Genomic DNA, 19,122 nt, shown 5'->3' with positions numbered 1-19,122 from the left:
GGACATTTGTCCTATAATTCTGTTCAAAGGGTGTTTTTCGGAATTGCAAAAAACGTTGTATGGACCTCGTTGCAAAAGTTGATTTTTTCATCACTCGTCGTATTTATCCAACTCGGTGAACCTCGTTGGATAAATGTACGACTCGTGCTGAAAAAATCCTCTTTTTGCAACTTGTTGCATAAACTACTATTTCAATTCCATCGTTTACTTACTTATCCTGTCAACAATAAGCTGAAGTGCGGGAAAGTTCACTAGATTCACAGGCGTCGGTTTTTCGGTTTTGTTTATAGAGTTTAAAAACTGACGCCTTTTATTTCAAACGTTTTTTGAGACGTCGTTTTCAACGACTGTTCCAACCGAGTAGTCATTGTATGAAAAAAAAAATTGGTCAATGCTTAGATATTTTGAAAACTAATGATTCAAAACAACTGGGCAGGTGTAAAATGCATTTTGAAACACTTGTTTCAATCAATTGTAATACTATGGCTTATTGTTTCGTTATTTGTTAATCCCCCACCCCCCGTCCCCTCGTTATCGTTATTTCGAAAATTCTATCGACGATAATCTTATCGCCGATAATGGACGATAACTCATTTTTAAAATGTTTCTAAAATCGACTTCATTCAACCATACAAGTAAAATTTTCAATGCTTTCACTAAGAATGTATTGTTTTGAAAATCTAATAAGTTTCAAAATAGAATATGTACTAAAATTGTTCACAAAATACCGATTTTTTCAAAAGAACTAGGTAAAACTTACATAATTTGCAATATGGGTATCAAACGAAGCAAAATTGTGTAGGCTATTTCGCTTTATTAGATTTATTTTTTGTAAAAAACTAAAACTTTCACAAATTACCGTTTTTTTTCGAAAATACTCAATTTTTTTTATTTGATTGATGTGATTTTTTAACGGCGAAAAAAGTGAAATTACGCGGCATGCCAATTTCAAAACATTGGAATTTCACGGCAATTTCGCGGTACTCAAAAATCTGCCTAAAATTAACGCAAAATTGTGTTATTTAAGAGTAGTTGTGTACAGGAAAGTTACTGAAAAAGTAAGCAGTTGTTTAAGATACAAATATTATCCCCTGACACAAAGTTTTTAAGACAGTACAAAAATTGTGAGTTCAATTTCGTGAAATTTAGCAAAATTTTTACTACAGGAATTTACGATTTTACTAATATGTTTTTTTTTTAATTTAATATACTAAAATATCTCTAAAACGAAGTACTGCCTTCAATATAAATAAAAAATAACCACAGCTTTTCGATAAATCCATTTACATTTTGTTTGCAAATGGTTTTCAGGAATAGTGATATTTAAGTATTTAGCCAAAATTTCATTTAAACTAGTTTTGTTTACCATTTCGTCGCTTGTGTGCTATATTGTGACGCGTCTGCTGTAAAAAGATAGGACGTGTCACAAGATAGCACACAAGCGACGATTTGTTATTGATAAGTCCAGAAAATTAGAAAATGTTGCAAAGTGCTTAAAACAATTTCTAAAAACATAAACAACTTTATTTTTGTACAAAATTTCATTTTACAGAGATTCAAAAATAAATAGCAAACTGCTCTGCAGTTTCTTTCTTTGCAGTTTTGAAAATCGTCCGTTCGCATTTTGTGTGAAATGTTAAAATGTTTAAATTCAAGATGGTGGCCAAAATGGCGGTGATGACATATTGAAAAAAATGCATTTTTTAATTTTACTGGCAATCAACTATTCAAATTTGACTAAAATAAGGTCTCAGAACTCAAATTTGATGTAAAAAGTAAGAAAATAAAAAAATATTTTTTCAAGATTTGATTATCCGAAGTCGAATACAAAACTTCGGATAATCGAATTTCGGATAAACGAAACTTTGGATAATCGAGTCTGAACTGTATATAATTTTATTTTATTATTTTTGCTGATGCATTTCTTAGGCTGGTACAAATATGTTTCAAAGTTTCTGTTACCCCTCCTCCCCCCTTCCCTTTCAAAACCAACCCCAAAAATCATAGGGCAAAAACATAATTTAAAAAAAAACTTCAAAATTTCAATGGAAATACAAGTGCATTCGGCTGAAATCAATTTAAAATGTATTTCTCAGCGTTTAAAATCATTTTAAGCATTTTTGGGTTCATTCAAAAATCTTTTGAATTTTAGAAAATTTTCGATGTACAGTTCCGCAAAAACTATTTTTTGTCAAATCTCTCATTTTTGAATTGCAAAACAACTAAACTAGTGTAAAATGCATTTTAAAACACTTCTTTCATTCAAATGTTGAGACCCTGGCTTTTAATTATTTTTTTTTTTCATTTTCCACGCGAAAAATGAACATCTTAACTATTCCCTTTAAAACTATCTTCAAATATATGCATCGACGTAGAAGCAAATTCTGCGCAAATGTCTGTACGTCCATGTAGGAATGTTGATCAAAAAATGGGTCAAAAATTTGATTTTCTCGCCTTTAGCTGAACGCTGTCTGAATTTGTTCCATTCGGTCCAGTTTTGGGCTTGGTTTTGAACATTGTAAAGTTTAATTTAGTTTTTCAATGCTTATCAACAAAGAAGCCAATTGAAAAACAAATCACAAAATTATATAACTATTGAGACACATCTGATTTCAATTTAAACATTTCTTCAGGGCCTTCAAGCAGTGTACAACCGACATATGCAGATTTATGTTGATACAAAAATTCGTAAAATTTAAGGAAATCCAGAGCTTTTTAGAGTGATTATCACTTTTTTGAAAATTATTGACGGCTTCACCATAACCAAAGTTTTTTTTCCCCTGGCAGTTAGTCATTTCAAGAAATATTCCCCAAATTGAATGTACCTCATGTCGGTTTCTTTCTTAATAAAATATGTTATGTTGTTCTGATTTTCTCTTCGTTGAAGGACAACAATTTCTGTAAAAATTAAAATGTATTAAATTATTGTAAAAATTTCGTTTTTTTAAATGAAACAAATTTAAACTCTTGTTAAAGTTTGTTATTTGATACCTAGTAGTTTCACCCATGAAGTGATAAAATTCGTTGGATTGAACTTAATGGAGACGCATGGTATTTTTTTGAGTACACTTTCAGATACCACATTTCTTCGTTTGCGAGACAAGCTTTTCCTAGCAGTTATTCCGGATAAAGAACTCTTAAAAAAATAAATACCCATCTTTATCACCACTTACAAATCAAAACAAAAAAATAATAATTCAAGAAAGAAAGCTCCCCACACAGTATGCAAAGCCCTGCAAGTCGCCTTAGCCTTCAAGGCATACCCACTATCTTCATAATTCTATATGGTAAGGCTGCTCTGCGACCCTCAAAAATTTCAAGGCAAAGCTCGAAACAGAAGAAAATTGAATTCATTTCGGCTGTCGTCGAGCCATGCCACATTGGGCGTGTATGTGGCACCTGGTGGCCAAAATTTCTTTATTTTATTTTTATTTATTTTTTTAATTCGTTAAAATAGCGGATGCAAAATATTGTTTGGAAAAATAATAATGAGTGTAGTAAACAGTCCTTTTTTTCTATTTTATTCAGCCATCTTGAAGATGGAAACTGAAATGTCGTCAAACGACCATTCACTGCAAATTTACAAACCAGACTGAAGACCTGGCTCTGGCCACGATCATTCCAAGAGCGCACACACACAAGCGACTCTCTCGTGTGCATCGCAGCAATCGATGACTTTGCTTGTCGCTCTCTCTCTCTTTTTTTCTCAACGACGCTTCGCGTTGCGCGGCAGCAAGCGTGAGGCACTCACACTCAAACGGTCACTCACGCGTTGCTGGCCCAGTTCACACAGCAATCAAAAAGCGTCGAGTATCGACTCTAACATTTCAAACGGCCATGCTTATAAGTAGCATTTATTTTGCATTAAATATTTCGTTTTATTTAGTTATTTTGCTATATTGACTATCCTCGTCTTATTCTCTACAATGAGCTTACCTTAAATTTTGTCCAATTTAGTGCACTATCACCAGTAGGGAGAGCTGTTATTCCTCTCTAGGGCACGCAAACGAGATTATGAGTCCACCCGAAATAAAAATAAAAGGTCCGACCCGAGGACGATGGCAATCAGGTGTTGCCTGTACCAGCTGAGGGTCTTCGCAGCGGAAACGGAAATTTGGAGCCAGGGCGCCACACCAGATGTTGTTCTCTCTCTCTCAAATCATGTGACGAGACATCGTCCTCGCCCAAATTATCAGCTAACAGGATCAAGCTCGTCCTAATTCACACGAGAACACACACACACACGATGATGTTAAGTCACAAAAATGAAAGGAGACTGATGGAAGCCGACCCTATTATCCTAATAATCCTTCCGGCTTGTTCCCGGCAAATCGTCCTTTAGGCTAGTGAGGATTCATCATTCGTGCATTTAGTAATATTAGCCACCTCTCCCTTAACTAAGGACTCTCCATCAACCAAATTGCCACTGTTTAACAACAAATCCTAACACAAAAAAAGAAACACACCGTTCACGTTTCCCTTGCCTTTTTCCTCAAGCTTTTCCACAAAGGGTCACGAATTTCACCGCACTGCAGGCAGGTCCTGACCCTACCTTCCTTCCTTCTTCCTGAGGTGAACCTCCGAACACACTAAACTGAAAAACCCTGTCCACCTGCAAGGACGACTTGGCCACGAATGAGAGCAAGGATCGGCTCGACTGGTGGTTTTATACACCCCGTCTCGATATTAACCTCTCTCTCTCGCATTCTCAGGAAAACTCCTGTTTTTCTCCTCGTGCTTTGCACTGTTTTGGTCTGGGTTTTCCGCGACCGACGCAGGGATTGGAAAGGATTCGCCATTTACGACCGTGTTGCGCCTCTCTGCTTGTTTATAGGTTCTTTTGATGAGTTGAAAGCGGGTTCTCTAGAATTTCGGAATTGCTTTTTTTTGTATTTATGATAGATAGATCTTAAGAATTTAGAAAAATCTGGAGTTTTTTATTTAAAAGTTCCTTATAAACTTTGATTTTTTTGCTTTTTGAGTGTTTTTGAATACCCGTGAGCAAATAGACTCTAGGCTGTTTCAAAAACATCCAAAAGAGAGATTTTTTATTGATGCCGAAGCCGCGTAATCCGTGAATTTTGCGCTCGGTCTTGAAATTTGCAATGCCGTGGAATGCCGCCAAATCCGAAATAATCCCAATGACTTTGATTTTCGTATTCAAACAACTCACAAGATTTATACCTGGTATTGTGGAAGCCGCTATAAAAAAAGTTGCATGGCAAATTTAGAACTATGTATTTTTTGAAGATATTATTCATTACGATGTTTTACAAAAATCAGATAAATAAATGACTGTAAATTTCCAATGCAAACAGTTTTTATATGCTACCATGGATTATATATACAAGGTGAAGCTTAGAGCATTTCATAACACTTTAACTTTGTTTTATTACACAACATTCCAAAAAGAATGTGAAAATAGTACCTATAGTTTATGCAACAAGTTGCAAAAAGAAAATTTTTGCAGCGCGAGTCGTACATTTATCCAACGAAGTTTAACGAGTTGGATAAATACGACGAGTGCTGGAAAAATCATGTTTTGCAACGTTTTTTGCAATTACGAAAAACACCCATTGAATGAAATTGTAGGTCAAATCGATGCCAACATTTCAAAAAGCATCATGTACACACCATCCATTTTGAGAAAAACGCATTTAAATGTTGAGCATCCATTTTCAATTCCCATTTTAATATAAAAGCAAAATAAGATGTTCTAATGATAACAAACGATGAAAAACGTTGCTTTTATTGATACTTGATCATCCAAATTCAATAAAACATCATTTCCGTAATTTTATTTAAGTAAAACAAACATAACTCCTTTTGAAATCACCAACGTCGATATCACCCTGCTGTCATTGAGGGGGGCGCTTTGTTATGATTCGTTTCTCTTCGCCGAATGTACATGGCGCTTTGTTCATGATGCTTTTTTTTCGTCACGAGGTTCATGTAGTCTTTTGTTTGACAGGTTGACAGAGCTATACAAACAGAGACTGCTGATGACAGAGATTTTGTTTATGTTACTTTATTTAAAATCATGATTAAACAGACTTTACTGAAGTAACTTTTGCTCTTTTTTGGTGGAGAGGTAGCTTATTAGGAGTACTTTCAGAATATGCAATAACCCAGAAAGTGTCAAAATGTACATGATGCCTTTTGAAATGTTACCGTCGAAATGTCCACGTATTTAGTCAATCCATCGTTTAAATCAAAAAAATGTTGAAAAGTATCACTTTTCAAAACAAGTGCTGAAAAGTCCAACTTTTCAGCATCCATTTCAGTTTTTTTTATTTCAGTGCTGAAAAGTAGAATTTGTCAGCATTTCTTTTGAAAAGTGTTGCTATTCGTTTCTGTTATTTTTGATAGAGAAAGTAGGCTGTTTCGTCGTTTGAGAATGACAGGAAAAGTAAGTATTTTCACGACGGAATTGCAAAAAAGAAGTTCTTTAAAACTACAAAGAATGAACTCAAGGCAAAGTGAGCTGTTTTATTTTTAAATCTCTGTAAAATTTATGAACAAATTGCATATAACGTGGTGAAAATTTAAAAAAATTAAGTTTAAGATTAAAGTTTTTTATTCAATTTGTATGAATATGTTACAAAAGTTAAAAAACAGATATAAATTATTTTTTCCTGAACGTTTATTTTTGTCGAAAACCATGAAAACAAACAATTTTATTTCACTGTCTTTACTGAAGGAGGTATTAGACTATGGCAAACAATAAAAAAACCGCACTTTTTGGCGTTTGACAGTTTGCCAAACTCGCAAACTTGTTTGCGGCAAACTCGTTATCAAGTCAAAATGTATGCTGACGTTTCTGCAAACAAATGTTGGCAAACAAACAACGCAGACAAGTTAATCTGGAGTTAATCTGTTGTTCAGAATGTTCATTTTAAGGATATTCTAGCAAATTGATGAAACCTCCGTATACATAATAACGATAGCTGAATCGTTTCATCCAATAAATTTGCCAAAATTGAATCAGTGATTTTTTTTTTTTGCAATAAATAAATTGCAAATGTTTTGTAATAGGGTCCAAAGCCCTATGCCAATTTTTATGTACAACGGTAAAAAACACGCTTAAAAAGCATTTCTGGTCATTATTTTTTTTATTTTAATGCGAACAAATAATTGACAAGACAACATTTTACCTTGGATCAACTATGGTCCCCTTGGTTATTTTTTTAAATTGATTTAAAAATCCATTTTAAACCCTTTATGGTCGTACAAATGGTACGTTCGTTTGAACAGCCAGTGCGGCACTGAGTGCGTTAATGCCAGCTTCGGTGCAAACGAATATTCTTTTTCAGTGTGCATGGAACTCGCATGAAACTGAAAAAATATCGAGTGCGGCACTAGAGTTTCAGTTCCAAGATGGCGGCAAAACTCGTACGGAACTAGCACGAGTTTCTTAAAAAAAAAAACACTTTAGCAGCTCTGAGTGCGGCACGCGAACGAACGTACCATAAGGGTCATAGTACTTAGACAAATAAGCTCTATCGTTGGGAACAATAATATCAGCAATTTAAAAGGTTACATACAAGTAAAAAAATCACAACGGTTACATATAAGTAAAAATCACAATTCATATTACAGAAAATTTATTAAATTTCACAAAAAAGATGATTTTCAATCACTCCTGAAAGTTTCATGAAGATATTTCATGATTAAAGTGAGTAAGAGACGATTTAAGTTTGAAATTTTGCCATGCGCAAAGCGAACTGTCAAACTTTGTGAGAGTTTTTCTCTAAACATCGAGTTGATTTACGGGTGCCACCGAGGGTCCCACGATATCTCGAGATGGGATGGACCAATTTGTCTGAAATTTTGGGTGAAGACTCTCAAGACATATTCCGTGTGCATGACGAAGCTCGATTTTTTTAAATTTGCTTTTTTTAAAAAAAATACAAAAATTAAAAACTGACGATTTTTTATATGAAAAAACAATACCGTATACAATCACAAATTGCTTTCCTTTCCCACATTGTCGCGCCCCTTTCTTTCAGCCGTCTCGACTCTGACCCGCGGTGGTCTAAAGGTTTACGAGCCGTTTCCACAGGACACCAGCTAGGTCATCATGAAAACCGAGCCAACGTGGAGGTAATCAACCGAATCGACCGAAAACGAGACTAAAACCGAATTCGCTATTTCTGATGAGTATTTCTCCGCAATAAATCAAAACATCAAAAGAGCTTTAGTATACAGGTTTATTCCTTTCAGATATAGTAATTAATATCACATTACAGACAAATTAACATGAATCGTTGTTGACTTGTTATAAATTAAATCTTTTGAGGCTGAAGACAAAAAAAAAGAATCAAAACTATTTAAACTGCGCCATTTTGCTAGTGTTCTTGATAAACTTTGTTTATTAATTTGTGATGAAAACGTAGACTCAACCAACAACTATGGCAATACACACTGCTAGGTGGAACTGAATTTTCGCTCGTTTTGTGTAATACTTTGTCCCTCTAACTATTTACACACCCCCTTTTTAACTCTGCTAATGTTTCAGTCCGACTTTGGATATTTTTCTAGATAAATTCTAACCCCTCAAACTTGTAGCTCGTGGGTATTCGCGTTTCGGGCATCACCACCTCGCCGGAGATCCGGAACGCGCTGATGTAGCTGGACGTCCGCCCGTTCAGTTCCTCCGTCGAGAGGGCGACGATGATCTGATCGTCGGTGCTGGGCAGGAACTTGAAGCTCGAAAAGCCGTGCGTTGCCGGAACGTTGTCCAGCTTCAACTCGACTGACTTGACCGAGTGAAAGGATTCGTCTGCGAGGAGGAGATATTTGCAGCCCATGTGCTCGTCCCGGGTTTCGTTGTAGCGGTCTTTGGAGCATCGTCGGGGTAGAAAGACCCATCGTTTCAGCTCGCTGGACCACTCGCCCGACTCGTGGATCATGTAACCGGGCCACTCGATTCCGATTGAGCTGCGCAAGGCCTTGAAGTTGGTCTCCCAGTTCAGGTGGTAAACCTCGCCGTGCACGGTGATGGCCTTCACGTACATGGGATTGTTGTTTTCAAAGTCTCCAGCCGACGTGGTCCATTCCTTGCCCATGGAACCGACGTACAGAACCTGGTCTTTGACAGTGGCCCACTCCGATTTGAAGCCCTTGCTGGCCGCCTTCCCGTCGCCGTCCATCAGCAGCAGCCACGGGTACACGTTGTCATGCTCGATCGCGTACACCAACCCGGTACGGTCGTCAAACGTGAGCAGTCTGCCGTTGAACACTACCAACTCCGAGAGTTCCATCCCTCGGCCCTTCAACGAAAAGCTCGACTTGAGCTGCTTCGGTCCCACATCGTCCCACGACACCGTGATCGTCCCCTTGGCCGGAATGAAGCTCAAGTACCCCTTCAACAGGTAACTGCTCCAAGTGTCCTTACCCTTCACCCTCGAATTCGTATCCAAATCCGCTATTACCGCTATCCGGAACGAGTAAATCCCGTTGCTAATGATAGGACTGCTCAGCGGGTACGTGTGATTGTACATAATCAACGAACTTCGGTCCAAACTGCTCCCGGAAGGTCCACCAACGGCGAACGCTGACCTACTCACGACATAGATCAGAAACAGCACAACCAGTCCCAACACGGCCAGTGGCCAAACCATCGAAACCTGCAGCCGGATCGTGCGATTACCCAGCCGATAGGACGGCGGAGTCCGCAACGCCTGGCGCCAATCTCTGAGATACATTCCGGTTTCGATGACGGTCGATCCGTTGCCGTTGGCGTTGCTGCTGGCCGCGAAGCTTTCCGTATCTCGCTGGCTGACCTTGCTGTAGGCGTAACTTTTCATCTAGACTAGGCTGAACTTGGGGAGGGTGGTCGACGAAAATTGCCAAATTGCCGCTGCTGATGACCTTGCTTCTAGTAGTCTAATAGTTTGGTTGGCAAATTTCCGAGCCAAAATAGAGCGCGCCTCACGACTATCGTTTCCGACCATGCATGATGCCGTCGAGGAGGTCCTAAAGAAGCAAAAAATCAGTTACACATCAACGAACTGATTACGGCTCAAATAACACACTACCTGTGGCACAAATTAGATTTTTCTTCCTCGAAAAACGAAAGCAGTTCTTGGGATTTTTGGAAGATTGTCGTGTCTTTTTCTTTTGCTGCCTGCTGAGCTGTCACTTTTGTGTTTACTGTAGAGCTGGCCGGTATCATGCGCAGGGCGATGGGCGAAAGCGATGCTGAATTTCTCGTCATGGTCGTAGGAACTGTTTAAAAAAGGGGGATTCTTCGAGGGTAAAAAATCAAATAAAAAAGTTTCGATGGTTTTTGAACCCAAAAAAGTGTTTTAATCGAGTTTAAGTCTCAAATTTTCTTTGCCTTTCGAAAAGCTTTTTTAAACGCACACCTTATCAAAACAAAGATATGTAATTCATTTCGATGCCAGAATCCTGCTAGAACGATGGAACAATTCTCGGGTGAGTTTTCAAAAAGCCGTAAGAGCCACCGTGACCTCCGACGCTAATCTTTGTAATTCTCCAAATTCCAACAAAATTTCATTTATTTTTAGTTTGGGGCACTTGAAACACGTGTAGATGAACAAGCTTAAGCATTTTTGAAATTGGTTTTCCGTAAATAGGTCAAATACCGAGGCAAAAAAGGCATTGGCTCTTACGGCTTTTTGAAAACTAATCCGAGTTCTACTAGAGTGCTTTTATACTTTTTCAAGTTTTATTTTTATTTTAATCTTTTTATGCCAACTTTTTTTTTATTTATGGCGTATTAATATCTTGATCTCCATGTTACGGCATGAATATTTTGTTCAAAAATCATAATAATTAAAACAATATGACACGTTTCAATGTGAGTGAAACTAGTAAATATCATTTAACAGCAATTCCCCACGAAAACAGCATGATTCGAAAAAAAAGTTCTCCGATCGGGCTCAAAATTTTTCTGGGGGATCCTTGGCCGAAATAATTAGACCAGTATTTTTTTGTTTGGCCATTAGGGTGACCTACGCCGTGTTAGGGTGGTCCGAAAAATGGCTATTTTCGTCGATTTTCGCAAAAACCACTTTTTTCAAAAAATCATATCTCCGCGCCATTTCATCCGATTTTAGCTGTCCTAGACGCAAAAGAAAGGTGATTAGTTTGGCTATTTGGGAAAAATAGTAAGAAGTTTCAAAAATCTAGCTAAACATTTGAAAAGGTCGTATGAAATCTTAAAATGCTGTTTTGAAGGTCTCGGGACCAAAGAGCCTATGTCTGAAAATATTTTTATCGGATTCCTCGAAAAATTTCACATAACATATCAAAAAATGTTGAAGTTATGTATTCGATACTCTGAGATACGATTTTTTGAAAATAAAAACTGGATTTTTCGACGCGTTACGCGCAAAAATGGGAAAATGACGAAAACAAGGAAAAATCGACTTTTTTCACTAAAACTGCGATAACTTTAAAATTTCAGCGATGACCTATAGATGTTATGGTACCAAAAGTTGCGTCTTTTAATTACAAAAATTTTGGTACCCTAACATGTATAGGTCATCGCTGAAATTTTAAAGTTATCGCAGTTTTAGTGAAAAAAGTCAATTTTTCCCCTTTTTCGTCATTTTCCCATTTTTGCGCGTGGCGCGTCGAAAAATCCAGTTTTTATTTTCAAAAAATCGTATCTCAGAGTATCGAAAACATAACTTCACCATTTTTTGATATGTTATGTGAAATTTTCCGAGGAATCCGATAAAAATATTTTCAGACATAGGCTCTTTGGTCCCGAGACCTTCAAAACAGCATTTTAAGTTTTCATATGACCTTTTCAAATGTTAAGCTAGATTTTCGAAACTTCTTACTATTTTTCCCAAATAGCCAAACTAACCACCTTTCTTTTGCGTCTAGGACAGCTAAAATTGGATGAAATGGCGCGGAGATATGATTTTTTGAAAAAAGGGATTTTTGCGAAAATCGACGAAAATAGCCATTTTTCGGACCACCCTAACACGGCGTAGGTCACCCTAATGGCCAAACAAAAAATACGGGTCTAATTATTTCGGCCAAGGATCCCCCAGAAAAATTTTGAGCCCGATCGGAGAACTTTTTTTTCGAATCATGCTGTTTTCGTGGGGAATTGCTGTTAAACTTTATTCAAACAACGTTTATAAATCGTTCAAATTTGACATAGGTAGAAATCTGTATTATTTGCAAAAATATAAGACCATACATCCAATTGAAATGTGGTCAAAGACAAACTTATGGAAAATTGGACGAGCTTTCCGGTAAAAATATTTTCGAAACTGAAAAATCAAGTCTGTCATATAGAAATTGCCAAAAACCATCAAAAAACCTATTTTTTCAACAATTTTATTTTTAACCCGCTGTAACTTCACAAGGATTTTACTTAGGACAATGGTCAATATGGAGACTTTTATGTAAAATTGTCTGGAGAATCGACTCTCGTGTTCGGTTTTTGAAAATTTTGATGTTTAGAGCACTTGTGAAAAAAATTGGTGCAGTAAATGATTTTTGTATTTTTTTAGGTGAGTTGCTCTATCCTGCATTTTTCGTGAGTCTTTTTGTAACATCTTAGGCTATTTTCACAAAAAATTTAAACGAAAAAAAATCGTGAGCTTACCTTCAAATTTGAATTTTAAACTCAAAAATCAAAAAATCTCATGAAAGTGGCGTGTTTTTTTCTTTCAGCATATTTTTTTCGGAAAGCCCGTCAAATTTCCTACAAGTTTGTCTTTGATCACTTTTTGATACGTTGCAACGGCTTCGAGATACAGCAATATTTAAATTACGAAATACAAAAATATTGAAAACACTTACGCTTTTCTCAAATGTCATTATCGAGTGTAACTGGCTCCATATGCACAAAAATGGCTAATATAAGCGTAGGATAACATGTCTACAAAGTTTCATTGAAATCGGAGAGGGTCGAGAAAAAAGTACCTAAAAATTCCTGTTTTGGGCTGGAATTGCTCTATTATGTGTTTTCTATTATTTTAATAAACGAAAATGTTTAAAAATAACAAAAAATTCAAAAAACTTTAACTGATAGATTTTTTTTAAGTCTTTTAAATCAAAATGACGTATTTTTTTCTTAAGTAACTTATTTTATGAATTTGGCCCGCAAACTCATTTGAGCTTCAAATTTGGCTCGGCCTCCAAAAACTTTGAGCTAGGATTGTTAAGACTACGTGACTCAACGAAAATTTTTACAGGTCCAAATAGTTCAAACCTAGATTCAAACAATTTATCAATTTAATTGAGAACAATAAAAGCAAAATTCCACAGATTTTTGATTTTTATTGTAACAACTTGTAAGAACTTAAAGCCTACTATAAATGGTATAGTTTACTCATATTGAGCAACATTTTAATTTTTTTTTTTCGGAGCGAGGTGGGACAGCTAGGATCAAGTTTTTAGTCAAATTTGTTTTAGTCAAATCTTTGAATTTGAATTTATTTACTTTTTTTAAGGCAGGAAAAGCCACCAAAGCAGTAGCACCAAAAACCTACTTCTTTTTGTAAACACATAATACAAAACATAAATACATGAGTAACAAAATACAAATAACACGGCTGAACCAAGAGCTCCATCTTCGCGAGGAGCTCGGTTGAGCTGGACTCCTACACTCCTGGCTGAATCATCTGAAAAGGAACAAAAGAAAGAAAAGGCAAAGCAGGATCAAATAATTCAACGATAAAAAAAAACAAGCAGAGCAACAGTATCAGTTCAATTGAGTTACGAAATGGAAGCAAGAAAAAGGAAAAAAAAAGAAGTTATTAAATCTGGAAACCGTAGGTTTTGAGAAGTTTCTCTAGGATAGCCGGTTCAGACAGGCAATTGGTTAGCTGTTTTTTGAAAATAGATAGGCTCAAGCAATCACCAAACTTGTTTGAAAAAAAGTTATACAATTGAGCACCTTTAAACGTAATACTTCGTTCGCCAGCTAAAGTTGAAACATTGGGACGCTGTAATGAATCGTAAAATGATTATGAGTGGAGGGTTCAAATTTTGTATAACTATGAGTTTGATTTGATAAACATGAATAAATAAAACAGCATGATTGAATGATGTAAATGCCTCTTACAGGATAAATATTTTTGAATTTAGTGTACAAATCAACGGAATGACTACGGATTGGCAAGTTAAAGATTATTCTTAAGAATTTGTTCTGAGCAATTTGAACTTTGTTAATATGAATGTTACATGCGTTACCCCAATCAGCAGTTATATACGAAAGATGAGAGCTAAATAATGAATGATATATGAACAAAAGGACGCTTAAAGGTAGTTTGTGTTTGATTTTTTTATTTTTTTTTTTTCAAATAAATAATTCCAGTTATTTTGTTAAGCTAAAGTTATAATGAAATTATATAAGGTGACAAGTTAAGTATGTTATCTAAGATAATTCCAAGATATTTGCATTCATCTATGACTTTAACATCAGGAAAACTGTTTTTTGTTAGTGTCAATCTGTTAGGTTCGGTTTATTTTAAGGTTGTAGAAGGTGTCCCTCACTTTTGGAGCAATGACTGTCAATGATGGTTCTGAATTCAGGGTCCAGAAATAGTAAATTGAAATGAAAAAATAATCACGATATGTAAAATGCTTCTACAAACAACACAAAGAAAACCATTTTTTGATTGATACATTCTGAATCAAGATTTGAATGTTTTTCTAAAACAAACATGCAAAATTCCAAATGGCCGATCTGGAATCTGGAGCAACATTTGAAAGGGGCGGTACGACATTGCTCTTACGGCCTTTCGTCCCATTTAAACGCGTGTAATGAAAGGCCGTAAGAGCAATGTCGTACCGCCCCTTTCAAATGTTGCCCCAGGAATGATGTCTTCCAGAGCCTAATAAAAGCAAAATTTATGGTTTTTATGATAGCAAAATATGAAACAATAGTAATTTTTAATTATTTTAGAAGTTTGACATTTACTGATAAAAAGTGAATAAATTGCAGCAAATAAAAATCTATTCCTTTGCAAAAGCACCAAATCAGTCGGAAAATCCTTCGCAGACAAATATCAATCTATGCTAATTTCAACTCTAGAGTTTTTTTTGATTAGGTCCTATAAACATATGAAAGACAATAGTTTATTGGTCCTTTTCAAAAAAAAGTCTGGAACTTTATTTTCGTCTTTCTCTCGCACTGTACGCCCATGCCGTTTTTCCACCAGCTCACGAACCGACCCTGCGCATTTCTCCGCAACGCGCAGCCGACCGCGACCCGAACGGTAAAATTTCACTTTCCTGCCCGTTCCCGAACGAGTCGCCTATAAAGGCCCTCCCCACTTCGGGTTTTTCATCATTCTCTGTTTGGAAGGCGTCCTTGTTAGCTGCTCCAAGCCGGGTTAGTTTGTGACTTTCAACCGTTATCTCTCCACCCAAGTACTTTGGTACCGTTTTTCTGTGTAGTGCGTGAAAAAAGCAACTCCATTCTTCAAAATGGTGAGTATTTCGTGGGGAAAGTGATTAGTTGAACGGTTTTATTGGGGAATTTTCACGATTTTTTTTTGGGGTCACATGAGAAATTCTTCCACGTCACCTCATGGCGTCGGAATTTAGGGAAGCTTCCGCTTCAAAATGCCGGCTTGCCCGGTTTAGTTTTCTTCTAAAACTACCAAATATCATTATTTGATGAAGTTTTCTTAATGAAAATCCTGAAATTTATCGTTTTCGTCTGAAAAATCGATTTTTCTCTAATGCCACGCCCGGATCGATGCGGCTGCAAAGCCGTTCAAGTTCCGGGGATGTGAAAAGAAAGTGACGCCATTTTGGAATTTTCGTTTGTGGCTCGGCTCGATCAACGGACGAAGGAGGGTGGGATGGGAAGGAGAGAAGAGTGGAAAAAAGCCACGCCGCCGCACGAACAATCGCGCGAGACTGCGGAAGAGGTTAATGAATTTCTGGGGCGTGTTTTTTGAAAGGGTCGTAATTTCAATTCAAAATTTTATTTTTTTTCTGATTTGAAAATTTGACATGCTTGCGACAGGAATGTTTTTTTTAGTTGTTAAAAAAATGTTTCTTTTTAAACAAAAATCAATTCATTAGATAAAAAGTCCTTAAAAATATTAAAAACTAACTTTCTTAAAACTAAAAAAAATAAAACTCGTAGATTACTGTAGTACGACCTCCCCAAACCCCTCCCCAGACTCGTTAAAATTTTACCGCAGCATGACTCATTCGGCAGCCCACTTGGATGAAATCGTTTCATCACGCCGAAATGAGGCCAACTCCGTTGGGAAGAAAAATCGATTTTCCTTCTCTCTTTCCCTCCTTCCGTTCGTCATTCGTGGTGGAAAGTTCCATGACCTCTCTCCCTTCTTGCTGGGAACGACCCACGGCTTGCTTAGCCCGAGAGAAATTGCTTCGGGCGTGGCACTTTTCCACTCTCTCTTGAGTTGAAACGGTATTAAATTTATGAAATTTTAGAAAATTAAGGTTTGCCTCTCTGGGCAAAAGGTCACTTTGCTCGCACCCTAGCAACTCGATCTTTAATCAGTGAGGCAAGAGTAAAAAGTCTCTTTAATTCGTTTGTGATTCATTTTGTTCAATTTGATGAATCACTCCTAGAGGGATGAACAATCGCTTTCAAGACTCTTGAAATTTCTCAAAAAAAGTTTGAGATTCAAAACTAACGCTTCATCTTCTCCCCTCCACAGCGTGAATGTATCTCCGTGCACGTCGGACAGGCCGGTGTCCAGATCGGAAACGCCTGCTGGGAGCTGTACTGTCTGGAGCATGGAATCCAGCCGGACGGTCAGATGCCCTCGGACAAGACGATCGGCGGTGGAGACGATTCGTTCAACACCTTCTTCAGCGAGACCGGCGCCGGCAAGCACGTGCCGCGTGCCGTGTTCGTCGATCTGGAACCGACCGTGGTGGATGAGGTCCGCACCGGAACGTACCGCCAGCTGTTCCACCCGGAGCAGCTGATCACCGGCAAGGAGGATGCCGCCAACAACTACGCCCGTGGTCACTACACCATCGGAAAGGAAATCGTCGATGTCGTGCTGGACCGCATCCGCAAGCTGGCTGACCAGTGTACCGGTCTGCAGGGCTTCCTGATCTTCCACTCGTTCGGAGGTGGTACCGGATCCGGATTCACCTCGCTGCTGATGGAGCGTCTGTCCGTCGACTACGGCAAGAAGTCCAAGCTGGAGTTCGCCATCTACCCGGCCCCGCAGGTCTCGACCGCCGTCGTCGAGCCGTACAACTCTATCCTGACCACGCACACCACCCTGGAACATTCCGACTGCGCCTTCATGGTCGATAATGAGGCAATATATGATATCTGCCGTCGTAACCTGGACATCGAACGGCCGACCTACACCAACCTGAACCGTCTGATTGGCCAGATCGTGTCCTCGATCACCGCCTCGCTGCGTTTCGATGGTGCCCTGAACGTCGATCTGACCGAGTTCCAGACCAACTTGGTGCCGTACCCGCGTATCCACTTCCCGCTGGTTACCTACGCTCCGGTCATCTCCGCCGAGAAGGCTTACCACGAGCAGCTGTCGGTCGCTGAGATCACCAACGCCTGTTTCGAGCCGGCCAACCAGATGGTCAAGTGCGACCCGCGTCACGGCAAGTACATGGCCTGTTGCATGTTGTACCGTGGTGATGTTGTCCCCAAGGACGTCAACGCCGCTATCGCGACCATCAAGACCAAGCGTACGATCCAGTTCGTCGACTGGTGCCCCACCGGATTCAAGGTCGGCATCAACTACCAGCCCCCGACCGTCGTCCCGGGAGGTGATCTGGCCAAGGTGCAGCGTGCCGTGTGCATGTTGTCCAACACCACGGCCATCGCCGAGGCCTGGGCCCGTCTGGATCACAAGTTCGATCTGATGTACGCCAAGCGCGCCTTCGTGCACTGGTACGTCGGTGAGGGTATGGAGGAGGGTGAGTTCTCCGAGGCCCGTGAGGATCTGGCTGCCCTCGAGAAGGATTACGAGGAGGTCGGCATGGACTCCGGCGAGGGAGAGGGTGAGGGCAACGAAGAGTACTAAGTCTCGTCAGCACCCCCCCGGGACGAATCTCATTCCACAAAAGCGGCCCGTTGAATTGAACATGAGATTCACGCACTGACACACAAGACGTGGCCAAAGAAATAATTTAATAAATTATTGTCTTGAATCGAACGCAATTTCTTTTATTTCCTTCCCTCTTTTACTCTTCTTCCAACTTGATGTTTCGCTTCTGTGGTTAGGTCGGTCATTCACTTGCATTTTTTTAGGCTTCGCTGATTTCTCCGTTAGATCTTACCGTTTTGTGCAGACCAACTCCGAATGTTCATCGTATTTAGGGCTTGAAATGCTTAAATTTAACCTAAGTAATTTGAAAAGGAGGACTAAATTTTACAATCTAATGTTAGAAAGTTGATAAGCTAGGGTCCTATTTCCATCCATTTATGCTGTAATTGAAAGTCAAAGTGCTGATGAGTCAACATTAGGTGCCCGATGGAAGTACATGATATTATTTTGCTTAAAGAAAACGAAAACATGTAAATTAGCATAAAAAACTATGGGACCATCCACAAACCACGTGGACACTTTTTTTGGCAATCTCAACCCCCCCCCCCCCCCCCTCGTGGACAATTGTCCATACAAAAAAAAACTTTTTTGTATGGAGCGTGGACAATCGCCATACCCCCCCCCCCCCCCCCTAAAGTGTCCACGTGGTTTATGGATGGTCCCTATTCAAAGAAATCATTTAAAAATGATCCTATCAACATAGGAAACCCATGGCCCATAGGACATTTTGAAAAAGTACTCTAGCATAAAAATTTTAGCTTGAAATCTTCAAAATACCTATTAATCTTTTCCAAATTTAGAACTGCAATTCCCCTTAAAAAATAATCGTGAAAGAACAGCCATAACTCAAACAGCATCTCCCACGTGCCCCACAGAAATCACTCCAAAGACCGGTTTCATCAACGCGAAGGCGTTTCTTCTCCAGTCGCGGCGACGAAAGTCTGCGCTGTAGAATTCCATAAATGGAGCTATCGCGTGAGCTGTTGGTTGTCGCCGCCACTTCCATTGAATAATTGAAGTCATCATGCGCGATGTGGGTGGGGGAAGTTTGTGCGTGTGCGTGGTGAGACCCCCGCATTACCTTGCTTTGCCTACTTGGATCGGG

The 19,122-nt window shown here is 38.7% G+C and overlaps 2 protein-coding genes across 2 annotated transcripts; one reads left to right on the top strand and one right to left on the bottom strand.

The window, feature by feature from the left end:
* Positions 1–8,196: 8,196 nt before the first annotated feature.
* On the bottom strand, positions 8,197–10,149 carry LOC120412972 (soluble calcium-activated nucleotidase 1). The gene is made up of 2 exons (XM_039573619.1): positions 10,041–10,149; positions 8,197–9,978 (listed from the first exon to the last, which is right to left on the bottom strand). Exon 2 carries the CDS (start codon positions 9,807–9,809, stop codon positions 8,538–8,540), a length of 1,272 nt encoding a protein of 423 aa, XP_039429553.1. The 5' UTR covers positions 9,810–9,978; positions 10,041–10,149; the 3' UTR covers positions 8,197–8,537.
* A 5,116-nt stretch (positions 10,150–15,265) lies between these two features.
* LOC120412944 (tubulin alpha-1 chain-like) lies at positions 15,266–18,125 on the top strand. The gene is made up of 2 exons (XM_039573583.2): positions 15,266–15,429; positions 16,644–18,125. Exons 1-2 carry the CDS (start codon positions 15,427–15,429, stop codon positions 17,991–17,993), a joined length of 1,353 nt encoding a protein of 450 aa, XP_039429517.1. The 5' UTR covers positions 15,266–15,426; the 3' UTR covers positions 17,994–18,125.
* Positions 18,126–19,122: the final 997 nt, after the last annotated feature.

The sequence above is a fragment of the Culex pipiens genome, chromosome 3, assembly GCF_016801865.2.
Source record: "Culex pipiens pallens isolate TS chromosome 3, TS_CPP_V2, whole genome shotgun sequence".
In the NCBI taxonomy this organism is placed as follows: domain Eukaryota; kingdom Metazoa; phylum Arthropoda; class Insecta; order Diptera; family Culicidae; genus Culex; species Culex pipiens.
Note: the sequence above shows the minus strand (reverse complement) of the source record. Positions and strands in the feature narration are given on the sequence as shown.